General features: G+C 39.7%; 1 protein-coding gene across 3 annotated transcripts in view; it reads left to right on the top strand.

The window, feature by feature from the left end:
* The window catches only part of LOC122811872 (transcobalamin-1-like), a 384,117-nt gene that overhangs the window by 330,080 nt on the left and 39,490 nt on the right, over positions 1–14,547 (top strand). For all 3 annotated transcript variants that reach the window (XM_044084008.1, XM_044084007.1, XM_044084006.1), the window contains exon 7: positions 10,747–10,933. In XM_044084008.1, the coding sequence (XP_043939943.1) occupies positions 10,747–10,933 (187 nt within the window). The remainder of the gene's footprint in view (positions 1–10,746; positions 10,934–14,547) is intronic.

Below are 14,547 nucleotides of genomic sequence, written 5' to 3'. Positions count from 1 at the left end.
CACACGTTGCTAACGTAGTTAGGTAGACCTTCTACATTGCCCACCTGATCGTGCAGGGATTTACATCTAGATCAGGGGAGGTCATCGTCTCCTTGTACTCATCACTCATTAGACCTATGATTGAGTACATTGCCCCGTTCAGAAGGTATCTGACCCGACACCTGCAGCAGATGGGAAGGCCCCATAGGTTCATCGTCAAACGGATGCAGGATGTCAGGAATTTGTGTTATGCTGCCCGACTGAAAGGACTCCTGCTCCATTCAGTCACATACCACTTGCTCAGTGGTGACCTGTGCCTGACATACAAGGCCATGTCGACCCATATTTGATGACTATGCTTCACCTAATGGATCTACATCCCTCAGAACCACAGGGTCAGGTGACGTGAACCTTGACACGGTCATTAATAGAATGTGTTGGAGGGACAGATTCATCACCCAGACACTCACTATGCTGTGGAACAACATCCCAGTACATGTGAGGCAGAGCACCTCGCTGGCCTTGTTTGAGGGGGATCTTGACCAATGGATGGGAGATTGCAGATATACCCCAGGGATTACTTCATTGTCACTGCTTGACAGAGGTACAGCAATATAATAGGCATTGTTATCTTCGGAATGGAGGGTTGGCAAAGGCAACATAACTGTGGGCTAGGGTTATAGCTGCCCTTAGGCAGATAGCCTACTATGTACCTATGGACCTATGAACCTATGTTCATAGTTTGTCCCATTCACACTTGTCTATCCCCTATCCTCATTCGTATGTGTATATTTCTGTGGCACATGATTGAACTATGTATTACCTGCAGGTATGCTGTGTACAGTGCACATACGTCACGGTTGATTACAGTGTATCTGTGTACCTACCTCTGTGATACTGAGGACTACCACACATCCTTCACAGCATTACATGCATATGTCCATACTGTTATTCGTTGGCCTGTGGGGGGTTGTTAGCAACGTTACACATGTCCCTGTTTGTGCACACGTCATGGTGGTCTTTGACCAGCCTCCGTTATATCGTGGGATGGACGGTAGTGTTGGTGTGTGTTTGGGATGTGTTTCACTGCCGGTACATCTGTGGGGGTGGGGTTGGCACATGTTCCTCTTTGCAGGGAGCCCCATCCTGGACATTTGTGTCATGCGTCAACACTTGGCACGTGCCATATGTCCTGTGCTATTCCCACAGTCGTGTATGCCTTCCTGCATTACTACTGCATGTTACTGGCAGTTTGTATCTGGTATGCATAGCTATTATGTTGGATAGCTTGGCCTATTCCCATGCTATGACATACCCATTCATCCAGGCATATACATGTTATTCCATCCTTTGCGTTGGCCGTAGGTGTTTGGCCATCCGGCAACGCTATTCTCAATGTGTGATGTTGTGGCACCCTGTTGGGGCGTCCTGCTTGGTGGGCAGATGTTCCGCCATATGTGTTGTGTTTGACATGTATGCATAGCTAATCATCAGTACAGTGGCTGAACATACTGCCTTGTCCAGATGTGCACAGTTATGGGCACCGCGCAGCATGCCTATGGGGTTTCGACAGGTCCATACCACATGCGGATGTACATTTCTGCCGACACATTCACATGCAGCCATTTGGATATCAGTACCTGAGGTGGGATGTTAACATGTGGGGTACATATTTGCCCGCATGGCACTGCTTAGGACAATACTTCTTACTACATTTCAGGTATACCCATTGTGTGTAGGTGTGCAGCTGCACAAGGCTGCTAGCTGGGTTGGGTGCACGGTCGTACATGGGTGCGGGTTACGTATATGACGGGGCTGTTGTGTATTACATTTGCATGCATGGGTTCTGCTTCTGGATATTATGCTTAGGCATACGCCGTCCTATGTGTATGCGACGGGCACATTGCTGGGTGTAGTACATGTTGCTATGCACATGTTTGTCTGTGTTTGGGGTATCTGGTTTCCTTCTGGTTGTTATATCGACACGGCTGCCCGGCTGTGTACTCTCACTACTGCTGGTGACCATGCCCATGTGGCTACTTGTGTAGGTGGCGCGCTGACATGCTGCGGTACACCTTCACTGGGTATGCCCACTGACAGTGCATTGCGTGATGGACACGGTATTACGCGTATCCTTTGTTCCTTGGATGGGTACAATTTGGACTTCGTGAGTTAATGTTTGGTTCTCTGTTTTGTGTGAACGGGTACTATGTTGCATACTCTGCGTACGTTTCATTATCCACGGACCCTGGCTGGTGCGGTTACTATTGCAGGCGGCCTGTGACAGTCAGCACTTTAGGTTGCTCATCGCCTGCCGGCTTGGCCACGCCTACGGGCGCATCCTACTTGGCTCGCGACGCGTGCCCTCTGCACGTGTTCGTGGTTGCAGCGCACTCATTACTATGCATATGGCGCTGCTACGCCGATTATACACTGCACTGCCGGCGCAAGCCTTACACCGGCCTTGCGCCGAGCTTCATGAATCCCAGGGATTGACTTTAAATGTTATTAAATGCTTTAAAAGGTTTTATGCATATTGTGAATATAAAAGCATTGAGTTAAATATTAGATTTAAATATTAGATAGTTCAATTAGTTAACTATTTAATTGGACAACCAATGAGGGATGATGGACAATTATTTTAATGGGTAAAGAAACCTGGATGTTGATTCTGACCAAGTCTCCAGAGGGGAGATGAAAGCGCTTAATCCGGGTTTTTATGTATAATTTATTTTATTTAATTTGTGTTATAATAAATTCGACCTTCAAATTCATGGAATTCTTTGTTTTTGGCCATTTAACAAGTGGAAGTTAGGACGTAAACCAGGTTTCTCTGAAAAGGGAAACAACAGGAGGGACAGCCTTTATTGGGGCCAGCATCGAAAGGAAATTTGTATTGTACATGTTTCTAGTCTGAAATATAGGTATCTGTTTTGCCAGTTCCAATGTCTGAAATAATTCTACTAGAGAAAATGCATTGCGAAACTATATTTTTTGATAATTCAGTTTTAGTTCTAAAAAATGCAAATTTTATGGTAAGTAGTTTGAACAGCTCCCTATTGAGATGTCGGCACTCAAATTGCTGAGTGCTGAAAAAAACTAAAAATAAAAAGACCAAAAACACAGGAGAAGAGCGGATATCAAAAATCTCTCTTCTCCTTAAAACTTCTTTTTGCAGGGGAGGGTAAGCTCCACCTGCTCCCTGAACTTATATATACCAATGCTGGGATAACCATACCTCTGACAGAGATGAATAATCCAACAAATGGCATATTAGACTTAATATATTTAAGTCCATTCTTTCAGGCAGTCAATCTCTGCATTTCAGAACTCATTGTAGCGAGTCCTGACATTTCATATGGTTACCACTTTGACCAGATCACCATCTCCCAATTTCAATAAACAAGAATAAAAACAAGATTTGTACTACTTTTCTTTTTTACAGCCTCTAATATATTAATCAGGGGCGGCTCATGCTATAGGACTGCAGCCCCCCCACCTGTAGAAGGAGTCCCAGAACTCCACGCATGCATGCTTGGAGTTCCTGGTACTCACAGAACTCCAGACTGCTGTGTTAGGCAGTCCGGATAGGGGAGAAAGGCATCCCTGCCCTGCAGCCCAGATGTCTGTGTGGTGATGGCCACAAAGAACAGAAGAACACCAGACTGCATCACCCGCACAGAATGGAAGGACACCGGACTGCATCACCCGCAGGCAGGAGCCTACTCTCACAGAGCCAGGAAACCAGCCGTTAGCTTGTGAGGGTGGGCTAAGGAGAAGAAAACCAGCCGTTAATTCAGGACTGCTGTGACCGGATTAAGGTGTGAGTGAATCCAGGGCTGCTGCAGATTTAATTCAGGTAAGGGGTGTGTGTGTGTGTGTGTGTGTGTGTGTGTGTGTGTGTGTGTGTGTGTGTGTGTGTGTGTGTGTGTGTGTGTGTAATGCCCCAGTTGCTATATACTGGTGACTAGAAAACACATGGTGGTGGGTAAAGAATACTCAGGCTTGAACCCTGTACCTTGGGTGCAGGTGGCAAGGGCCTGAATTCCCTACCCACCACCATCTGTAAAAAGTTTGCAGATTTTTGCCTCATAAAATCTGTGGTTTCTGTATGTTTGTTTTTTCCTTGCAAAGCCAGTAGTGCAGTGGTGCACTGGTAGCATTGTTGTTGTTGCCTAACAGCTACAGGTTCTCTGGTTTGATTCTTGGCTGGGGTGCCTTCTGTGTGGAGTCTGCATGTCCTCCCATCTTACAAAGACATGTGTCTGGAGAGTTTGTCCCTGCTCTGCAGAAAATTGGCTTTTGTTCCAAGTCAGACTTTCCTGGTTAACAAATGTTAAATAAAAATAACAGGCATTTAAATTTCAGACTTCATATTCTTCAGAAAGTACATGGCAACACAAAACCTTTTATTCCAGCAATTTTCTAAATTTATAACAGGGATATTTAAAATTTGTCCCTATTTTTGGGACTGTATTCCCCCATTATTGGCTTCGTCCAGGTTTTATGTGTTAAGGTTGAGAGCTATGTTGAGAACTGAATTCACTGAACATGTTTGGGGGCTGTATTCCCCCATTATTGGCTTTGTTCAGGTGTTTTGTGCTAAGAGATTGACAGCTATGGTGAGAACTGAATTCACTAAATGGTAGCCATTTAAGTTTCATTCTTCCTCTCTTTCACAAAACAGCTGATATGGCATACTGGTATGTTACTCTGACTGTTTTGCACAGGGTCCCCTGAGTTCACTACTTGGCAGTGAAATGTATGGTGGTAACACAGCATTTTATTCTAGCAACTTTCCAACATTATACAAGCAATGTTTAAAATGTGTCCCTGGTTTTTGGGCTTTTGTCCCCCCTCCCCAATAAATTTTGGCTTTTTCCAGATTTCTTGAGCTGCAAAGTTCAGAGATACAGCTGAGTGTCGAGTAGATTTTACAAGAAGCCGAGAGCTGCAGGGGAACAAAAGTTTAGTGCTGCTTATAGTGAGGCAGCTTATATTGTTAATAGCACAACAGGCAGTGTACTTGCTTTTGATGCAGAAGGCTGTGGGTTCTACTCTCACAGTAGGTAGATGCATTGCTGATACTGTACTGCCTTGTAAAGAGGGCGGATGCTGCAGTCCTTTTTGGTGAAGATACCTAGTAACTATGAACCTGTTAGTTTGCCTTCCATTCCCTATTGAGATATTACTAGCTTATCATTTTTTTAATGCAACATAGGCAATTCCTCAAGGGCAACAGGCACTTTATTTGTAGATGAAACAATGACATATAAAGTTGTTTTCTAGCAGCAACCTCTTCATTAGTTACAGATTTCTTTAATGTGGAATTATTTGGATGACTTTTACTTCTTCAGAGATTGTGCATAGTTACTGATACTGGTGGACTGTAGAAGTCTGAGTAGACTTTTATGATGGAAATGTTCTGAATTGCGCAGTTTTGTCATTACTGGTGCATGCATTTTGTTTCATTGTTTACTGGAAAAATGTTCAAAACAATAAATTTAAAATGCTGTCTAACAACTGTACTATATTGTAAAAGGAATATAACTGAATACAATGAGGAAGGTGAATCAAAGAACATGTGTATGTTTCGTGTTCAAGGGGCCTATGATTTGAAAACGGCCCAAAGTTCATCTTTATCTGCCACTGGCAAAATGTATTTTCTTTGAATGTGGGTTTCAATGCTGTTTCAATGAATGTGAGTTTCAAGGGCAGAGAAGTTTTAATGCTAAGTCTATTTTCATAGTGAGACTCCATTGCTTTGTTTAGCAGATATCTATTAGGGTTTGTGCTGTAAAATGCAAAATAAAACTTTCAAATGAAATCCAAATCATCACAGAAGTAAAGCAGTGTGCACATTACAGTGTTTATGGTAAATGGGGTGAAATAACCAAGGAATGGAACATTGGAATGGCTACTGGGGGGAGACTCCATTCGACCATGAGTTTGTGAGGGGGGGAAGGGCAGCAAACTCAGACAGCCCTGGCTGAACTATACCTCTCAACTGTCCAGATTTTTGCTGAATGAATAGATTTTTGCTTCTTATTTTTGGTTTGTTCCTCATAAAATTTATGGTTTTCTGGCAAATCATTTAGGAATGAAGTCACTAAATAATGACAGACATTGAGTTTCAGACATCATAACTTTCAGAAAAATGCATGGTAAAGCAAGACCTGTTATTCAATCAACTGTCTTAAGTTTATACAAGGGCAATTTTTAGTACTGTTTGTATGTTCCCCCAATATATTTGGCCTTGTCCAGATTTCCTGCATTAAGAAGTTGAGAGGTATGTGCAAATCATTTCACAGAATTAGGAATATCCAAACCTCTCAACCGCCCCCAAGTTTGGCTCAAAATGTTGCTCTCCACGTAATAATCCCTCTGCAAAATGGCAATTTTGGAAGAAGACGTGGAAGGTTTACCATTATAAATAACTGTAATGATCAGAGTTATAGTTTGCTTTTATTTCAGAAATGCATGTAGATGCTCTTATTTTGTCAGCTTTAATATTAAAAAGCTGTCCCTTCTTTTACAGGTTCCCAGCTGTATTGTGTGGCAATTTTATATTTTTGTATCACATTTCTGGTCTGCTATTTTATAAAATTGTGGTTTTCTGGCAAATTCGTGGCAAATCATTGAAGACTGAAGTTAGAAAATAATGGCAGACATTTGAGTTTCAGATTTCATACCTTTCAGAAAATTCATACTAATGCAAGACCTACTACTATTCTATTATCGTGCTAAGTTTATAAGAGAAATATTTAAAAATTGTCCTTATTTTTGGGCCTGTGTCCCACTTCTATGTATGGCTTTGTCCAGATTTCTTGCTCTGAGGTTGAGAGGTATGAGTGTCAGAGCCATCACGGTCAGCCAGAGACATTTCAAATTGTGACATACTTGTTGTACCCCACTCCCCATTGTAGTGGCTCTGGATGTGTCCAAGCAAGGCAAGGAGCAGTTATGCAGTGTAAGTGTGCAGAGTATTCCTCCATCCAAGGTAGACCACAAGTACGACCATGGCTTTTCATCTGTCCTTGATTTTGCAGAATGTTCTGGTTTTATGTCATATTTTTATACTGTTGATTTATGCTTCTTATTATTCAGAAAATGCATGCTGTCGCAATGCCCTGTTGCTCCGTGTTTAAGTAGCAATGCTTTAATGACCATCAGGTAAGCTTGTCGGAGCTTGTAAGATGCAAATAAGCTTTAATAAGCATACTGTTACAGAATTACCAACATTGAAAGCCTTTTTGTTGTTGCCATGCAGAGAATATTTACATAACTAGATAACATATAAGCCTTAGGTATTGAAATGCATATGACAGTATTTGAAATAAAGGACAGGATTACAGTATTTTCAGAAGCTCATTACATTTGTTGGGGACTTGCAGTCATCTTTGCAGGCTTTACACGTAAACTAAACAGAATGCCAATCTATCATTTGTGGTCCATAACTTGTGCAGTAATCCTTTAAGTGATTTATCTTGAGCTTGTTTCTTGTTTGTTGTTCATTTTTTACTTTGATCGTGTCTTCCCCATGAAACAAGTAGATAGTTGTTGTCAGGCAGCAGGTCATTTCTGAATAAGAACCAAACTTGAATTCACTCTGGAGAAGCCAAATGAGGGACCAAGACCAGAAGGCAAATGATTAATGATCCAAAAAACAGCTTTATTCACAAAACCAGCAAAAAACACTTTAACGCTATACATCCAAATTGTGTTTTCGAACGTCTTTATCAGAAGCCTAAAAACATATCATTCCCAACAACTCTCTTATATGAGCACCATAATCTATCAATAAAAACATCAATTAGCAAATTCAATTAAATAATTAACCTAACTCATCGTATTACACCATTACCCAAACCATAAAAAATATGTATAAATTACTGATTTGAATAAAGAAACAATTTTGATAAAAACACTTTAAAATTCTTATCCATCTTCCTGTAATAAGTAATTATAAAATTTTGATTTTCTTTTGTTTAGACAATACCAGCCAGTCACTTAAAATAAAAAATACTGTGCAGGTTAAAATTAACTCAGTGATATACCACCATCTGCTGGAAAATGGTGGAATTATAATAGCTGAATTATAACTTTGCAGCCCTTAATTTGAGCACAGGGAGAAGGGAAACCATGTCATTCAAACCGGGGTTCTTGTTTGCCACCAAAATAATCTGCCAATAAAGTTATCTGTATTCTAACTTGGTTTCCCACATACCACCCCTGACCTCTTTGGGAACTACTTCCAAAACAAAAAAATGAAAGGAGGCCTGTTGACAAGTCTGTGTGTGGCGAAACAATGCATTATTGGCACTGTGTTTTTTAATTTCATAAAGGTGTTCATAAATTCTAGATTTAAGCTTCCTCTCCGTCTTGCCCACATAAAAGGAATGACAGAGATGACAAGTAGCAATATAAACAACACCATTAGTGTTACAATTGGAATGTATGTTACCAACATATCTCCCTATTTCTACTAGGGATGTAAATACTGACACTGTTGGTAATATACTGGCATTGAGAACAACAACCACATTTAAATGTTCCAACCTTACCTGTTTTGTGCTTGTGGTTGGAACTGCCCCCAAATTCAAACAATCTCTTAAAATTCAAATCTTTTCTATATGTAAATTTTAAAGGCTGCTTGTGTATATGTTCCAAATCCGTAATCTGCTTAAACCTGTCCCATTCTCTAATAACTGTCTGTTTAATAACACCCGAATCTCCTGTGTAGTCCATAATGTATGCTTTTTTATTGTCTAAACAAAAGAAAATCAAAATTTTATAATTACTTATTATAGGAAGATGGATAAGAATTTTAAAGGGTTTTTATCAAAATTGTTTCTTTATTCAAATCAGTAATTTATACATATTTTTTATGGTTTGGGTAATGGTGTAATATGATGAGTTAGGTTAATTATTTAATTGAATTTGCTAATTGATGTTTTTATTGATAGATTATGGTGCTCATATAAGAGAGTTTTTGGGAATTATATGTTTTTAGGCTTCTGATGAAGACATTCGAAAACGCAATTTGGATGTATAGCGTTAAAGTGTGTTTTGCTGGGTTTGTGAATAAAGCTGTTTTGGATCATTAATCGTTTGCCTTCTGGTCTTGGTCCCTCATTTGGCTTCTCCAGAGCAAATTCAAGTTTGGTTTTGGTTTTGTTTTTCGCTTTTCATCTCCATTGTGTCATTTTTGAATAAGAAACATTTTTACAAGTGGAGGTATCACAGAGATTGCTACTTTCAGCATGTTACTTGGTAATTTTATAAAGCTGAATATAAATTATAATTAGAACTGCAGTGCAAGGAGAAGTGGCTTGAGTTGAGTGTTGTTTGTTTTTTTTTAATACTTTCCAGTAATGTATTTAAAAAGTCATTTATTTTTTCATGTCTCACAACCTTTGTGTTTCCATCTAGATATTAAGTAAGTTGTCATGCAGCCAATGCATTGAAATATTTTTTCTTCTACTCTTCATTTTATCTTGACTGGACTCTCGTAATGACGATTTGGCACCCAGGGCAGCGTATTTAATTAAAGTTCCAGTTGTTGTGGTTTTGAGCATAGCTCCACCCCTTTCTAGTTGGTCATACCCCTTCCTATTGGCCCCACCCATTCAGCTGTCTCCTACAGCACCCCTTTAATTTGAAGTCACCAGCCGCCACTGTATTAAGTGCAGATAAATACAAAATATACTCTAGATATACACAGACAGACTCTATAGAGATGCTTGGAGAATTAGAATGTATAGTCTGAAGATTATGTACATTAGGGAGATATGAAAATTCACTTTTTTATTTCCATTCTAGAGCAACATGCAAGTCTGGACCTTTCTCAGAGTGTTGTCTAAATAGCAAAATATCTACAACTTTGGAAAGATTCAGAGAATCTTCACTAAAAATCTAAGCAATGAGAAATCTGACTTACAAAGATACATTGAAAAAACTGAAAATCTTTTTTTCTCAACTAAACTTAATGTGATCCTTTCAAGAACAGACCTGAATTGGCAGTATAGACCTGGAGGCTACTGGAGTTACTGAAACACAGTTTTAAAATGATTCTAGATGCTAGCATCAGTAATAGCAAATAAAATTAATTTTAAAGAATAACTCACCAACTTCCAAGTCAGAAAAATTACAAAATATTTCAAGGTGCTTGGTGCCTTTTAAAAATAAATTAGGCATGCTTACGGATCATGTAATGCATGATTTACAGATGTAATTGTGTAGAGTTTCAGATGGATTCATTTATTTTCCAAAAAAATGGAAATAAAATGAAATGCAATATGACAGTTAGTAAGATAATTTAGAAATTCACAAATTCATAACAAAGAATGTCTATAATGGTTATACAAAATGAGAAGGAGTTAACAGGAAATCACACACACACACACACACACACACACACACACACACACACACACACACACACACACACACACACACACACACACACACACACACCACTGGGGAGGAATTTGGCTGAGGGATACATAGTATGGATATAGGTAATATTAGTTTAGTCTTATCTGTCAAACACAATGACACAGGTCACAAAACGTGACCCCAGGTAATGCAGGACTAGATAGATTCCTGAGGATATTGTCACTGAGCTGTATGCATTTATAGGCACTGATGACACAGGACTAGACAGATGTATTACAGGAAAGGGGATTGGTAAGAAAGGGAGTTCCTAAATAAAAGAAACACCTTTTCTGTACTCATATTTATGCAAGTTTATTGTTTCCTTTCTAGATAACCTAGATATGACAGAGCCTCCAACTGTGCCAGCTACCAGTGAAACTCTCATCAGAGTACAATTTACAGTGACAAATGCTGTGGCAAACAACTTTACTGATTCCATTACAATATCATTACATAAGGGCTCTGTTCTGCTCAGTGTCATGGAGGAGGCAGCAAAAGAACAGCCAGAAAAGTTCAGGTAAGGGAAAAGAGATTTCCTAAAAATTATAAAGCGTTGTTAACTGAGAAATCGACACTAATACTGAGAGAGCCATATTACTTGACAGGAAATGTGCTGTTGATATAGAAGCAGTGTTCATACATTTAACATTAAAAAGAAGCTTTTTATTTACTTTTCTCCTCTAATGAAAGACTTTCTTACTGATAGTATCAGTCCTATATGCCTATCAATATTCTCTGCCTCTCACAGCTTTCATATTGCTGTTAAGCCAAAATATAATCTGCTTCCATTATCCAAAAACATATGATTTAATATACTCCAGATTCTGTATCCTTGCTGACATTTTTTAGGTTATTCAATCCTTTTGTCTATGGCTAATTGATCCTTATTATAACATTTAGTCAAGCAAAAGCTCTGTACCATGGGATCAATTGTGTAGCTAGTGTGGGGCAAGAGGGACAACTGCCCCAGATACAAAGCAATGGAGGGGTGCGATTGGGGAGGGGCGTCCATCATCCTTATTGCTGTTTATTACAGTACTGGCTTTTAAAAGCCAATATTGTACTTGCAGTCAAATCTGAGTACAGTAGCACTCCATGCATGGTCTAAACTGTAAGAAAGTCTTTTTTTTTTTTTTTTTTAACTAACATCTAAGCACTGTGTTGCTCCATGCAGGCAAGTTATAAACTCTAGCAACTGTTTGCTACAGTTTAAAAGTGAAAAAAAATATTTTTTAACTAAAATCTGAGCACTATAGCACTTTGTGCATGCAGGCTATATACTGTAGCAACTGCTTTCTATATCTGTAGCAAGCAATTTACTACAGTTTAAAAGAACTACTATTTCTTTTTAAGTAAAACCCAGGCACTTTAGTGCTCCACACAGGCTGAGTACAAACTGCAGCAAGTGTTTGCTACAGTTTAAAAGAAGGAAGGATTTTTTTTCTACTAAACTGTGAGAAAGGATAGTCATGGCAGGGCACAAAATTGGGATCTGAATGGCTGGGGCAGGAGGGTGTGTGTGTCATACATCTGGCTACTTGTTGGTATGCCAGTAGAAGGAATGTACTTTTTGGAGTGGCTGGGGGTGAGTAGATTGGGAACCATCCTCATGTCTGCAGTCTGTAGGAAACAACCTACAAGTTTTAGAGAAGTCTTTTTTTTTTGCTCTTTACTTGAAGCTGGTGGGGACAGTACACAGGGTGCTGGTTGAGCCAGGTATGCCTTTGCATGGCATTTATTAATAGCCTTGATGCAGGAACACAAGCAACACACCTACTATACAAACAGGTTAAAAATCATCCTTTAACAGTTCCTTAACATCTATACTGCATGCTTGAGGAGGCAGTTTAAGAGTTACATGCATTTCTGCAAGCTGATCTTCAGATTTTTCTAGCCCATACAAAGTAACTTTTCTCTGAATAGTTTCATGTGTCAGATCAGTGCTCATTCCTTTTCTGTTCAAACTGCGCCCCCCCCCCCCACCCACACACACACACACACACAGTTCTCACTCCCTCCTTATGCACTTATCTATTCAAATCAACTCCAGGTTCTTTTAATACCCGCTGGCAGGTGTGCTTTTTCATGAATTTTATCACAGCCCAATCTGTCCTGACTGCAGTTCCCAAAGCGTAATTACTGAAGCAGGATGTTTTAAAACTAATGCAAATCTGTTCTGAATTTAGTATTTAATGCTTTCTCTGTAAATGAATGACTACTTACAGTTTGTTTAGAGGACCTTTATTTTATTACATGCAGGGAAGCCCCGCTACATGTTTTCCCTCATACTCTGCCATTTCTGCCTCTTCACGTCATGCATTTCTTTCAGAAACAGATTAACTGTTTTATATGGATTCCTGGAAATAGCCAGGTACCTTTCCAACTCTGCAAATCACTCAGTAACTGACACTTACTAAAATGAAAACAATTACATGCTTATCCAAGCTGTATGTTTCAGAAAAAGCAAATCTAAGATTGAGATTTGAAGTTGCTCAACAGATAAAAATGTAAAAATACATAAGTGTGGGTTATTGTCCCTATCAGAGGGTTACATCATTTCCAAGGTGAACCAGGAAAGAACTTTTTGGCTAAGGTTGAGGTTAGAGAGCTGGTTTAGAAGGAGGGAGTGTGAGATGGTGTCAAAAGCTTTAGATAGATCTAGTAGAACAGATGAGACTAAATTACCGGAGTCACGGGCTGAGTTCACAGAGTGAAGGAAAGAGAGAAGGGCGATGTTGGTACTCTGTCCAGGGCGGAAGCCGTGTTGGGTGGGGGAGAGTAGTTGGTGTTCAGTAAGGAAAGGCAAGAGCTGCAGGTGTATGCATTTTTCGAGGATTTTGGATATAGGGAAGAGGATGGCAATGGGGTGGAAATTAGAGACATTACAGTTCTTGCCACCTTTGTGAAGTGGAAGAATGAAAGCAGAACGCCAAAGTTTGGGTATATAGGATTCATGTAGAGACCTGTTTATTAGGATGCTGATAGGTATAGCAATGGAATCAGAGGCTATCTTTAGGAAGGAGAAGGGGATGTTATCATGGGCATTTGAGCAAGGTTTGAGTTTGTACAGAAGTTTCTTTATTAGGTTGGTTGGAACAGGTTTGAGTTAAAAAATGGGGGGTGGGAAGGGAGAGGAAGGTTGATATGGGTGGGAGGGTTGTTGCTAAAAGTCTTGGTTAGTTCAGCGATGGAAGAAGTGAAGAAGGAATTGAATAGAGAGACAATTTCAGGGTCAGATTTGCTGGAGTCAGGACAGGGGTTGTTTTTGGTACCAGGTGCAAGGAGGGAGTTAATGGAGTTCCAGAATTGTTTTGGATTTCTTGTGTGATTTTCTTGTAGCTTGATGTAGTAAGACTTTTTATCTCTAGTGACTAGTTTCTTGGCCAGGTTTCTTAATTGCTTAAACTGGAGGAAGATTTCAGGCAGTTTGTGTTTTAGGTAAGCTTTCCAGGATTTGTCTCTTTGGTGCATAATCTTTTTTGTCTCTTTGGAGAGCCATGGGGTGGGTTTAGTTTTGATTCTTTTTCTTCTAATTGGAGCTTGGGAGTTAAGGATAGTTAAGAATGTAGAATTGAAATATTCAACGGCTTCGTCTAGTGGCAGTGTTTTTAGGGGGTTCCAGTTAGTTTAGGGAGTTAGAGAAATAATTTGGGTTAAAGTTGGTTAGGTTACGTGTTTGAATGAAGTGGTGACAGTGAGGGGAAGTGGGAGTCGCTCGAATAGAGAAGGCAGGGAGGTGGTCTCCTAAAGGATCGGGAATTACACCAGATGAAATCATTTTGTTAGGATGGGATACAAGTATCCAGTCTAGTATGGTGCCAGGGGGGTTGGTTTTATTAGGTCTAGTAATGGAGTTAGTGAGTTGAGTGAAGTTGAATAGATTGATGGTAATGGAGGGATTAAGATTATTGATTTTTCCCCAGTCAATGTTTACATCTCCCAGAATAAAGGTTTCTAATTTGATGATAGAAGAGCACCAGGAGAGGATGTCTTCCAAAGTATTTGCATTATTACCAGGAGGAATATAGAGGGAAATAATGCAAATGCTTTTGTGGATGTTCAATTTTAGTATGCCAATGACTAGTTCTGCATTGTTGAATGATGGGAGGGAGTTAGTGTATGGGGTGATAG

Source organism: Protopterus annectens, chromosome 9.part0 (genome assembly GCF_019279795.1).
Source record: "Protopterus annectens isolate FY-2018-M chromosome 9.part0, PAN1.0, whole genome shotgun sequence".
NCBI classification, from domain to species: Eukaryota; Metazoa; Chordata; order Ceratodontiformes; family Protopteridae; genus Protopterus; species Protopterus annectens.
This window is presented reverse-complemented; position numbering and strand designations above follow the sequence as displayed.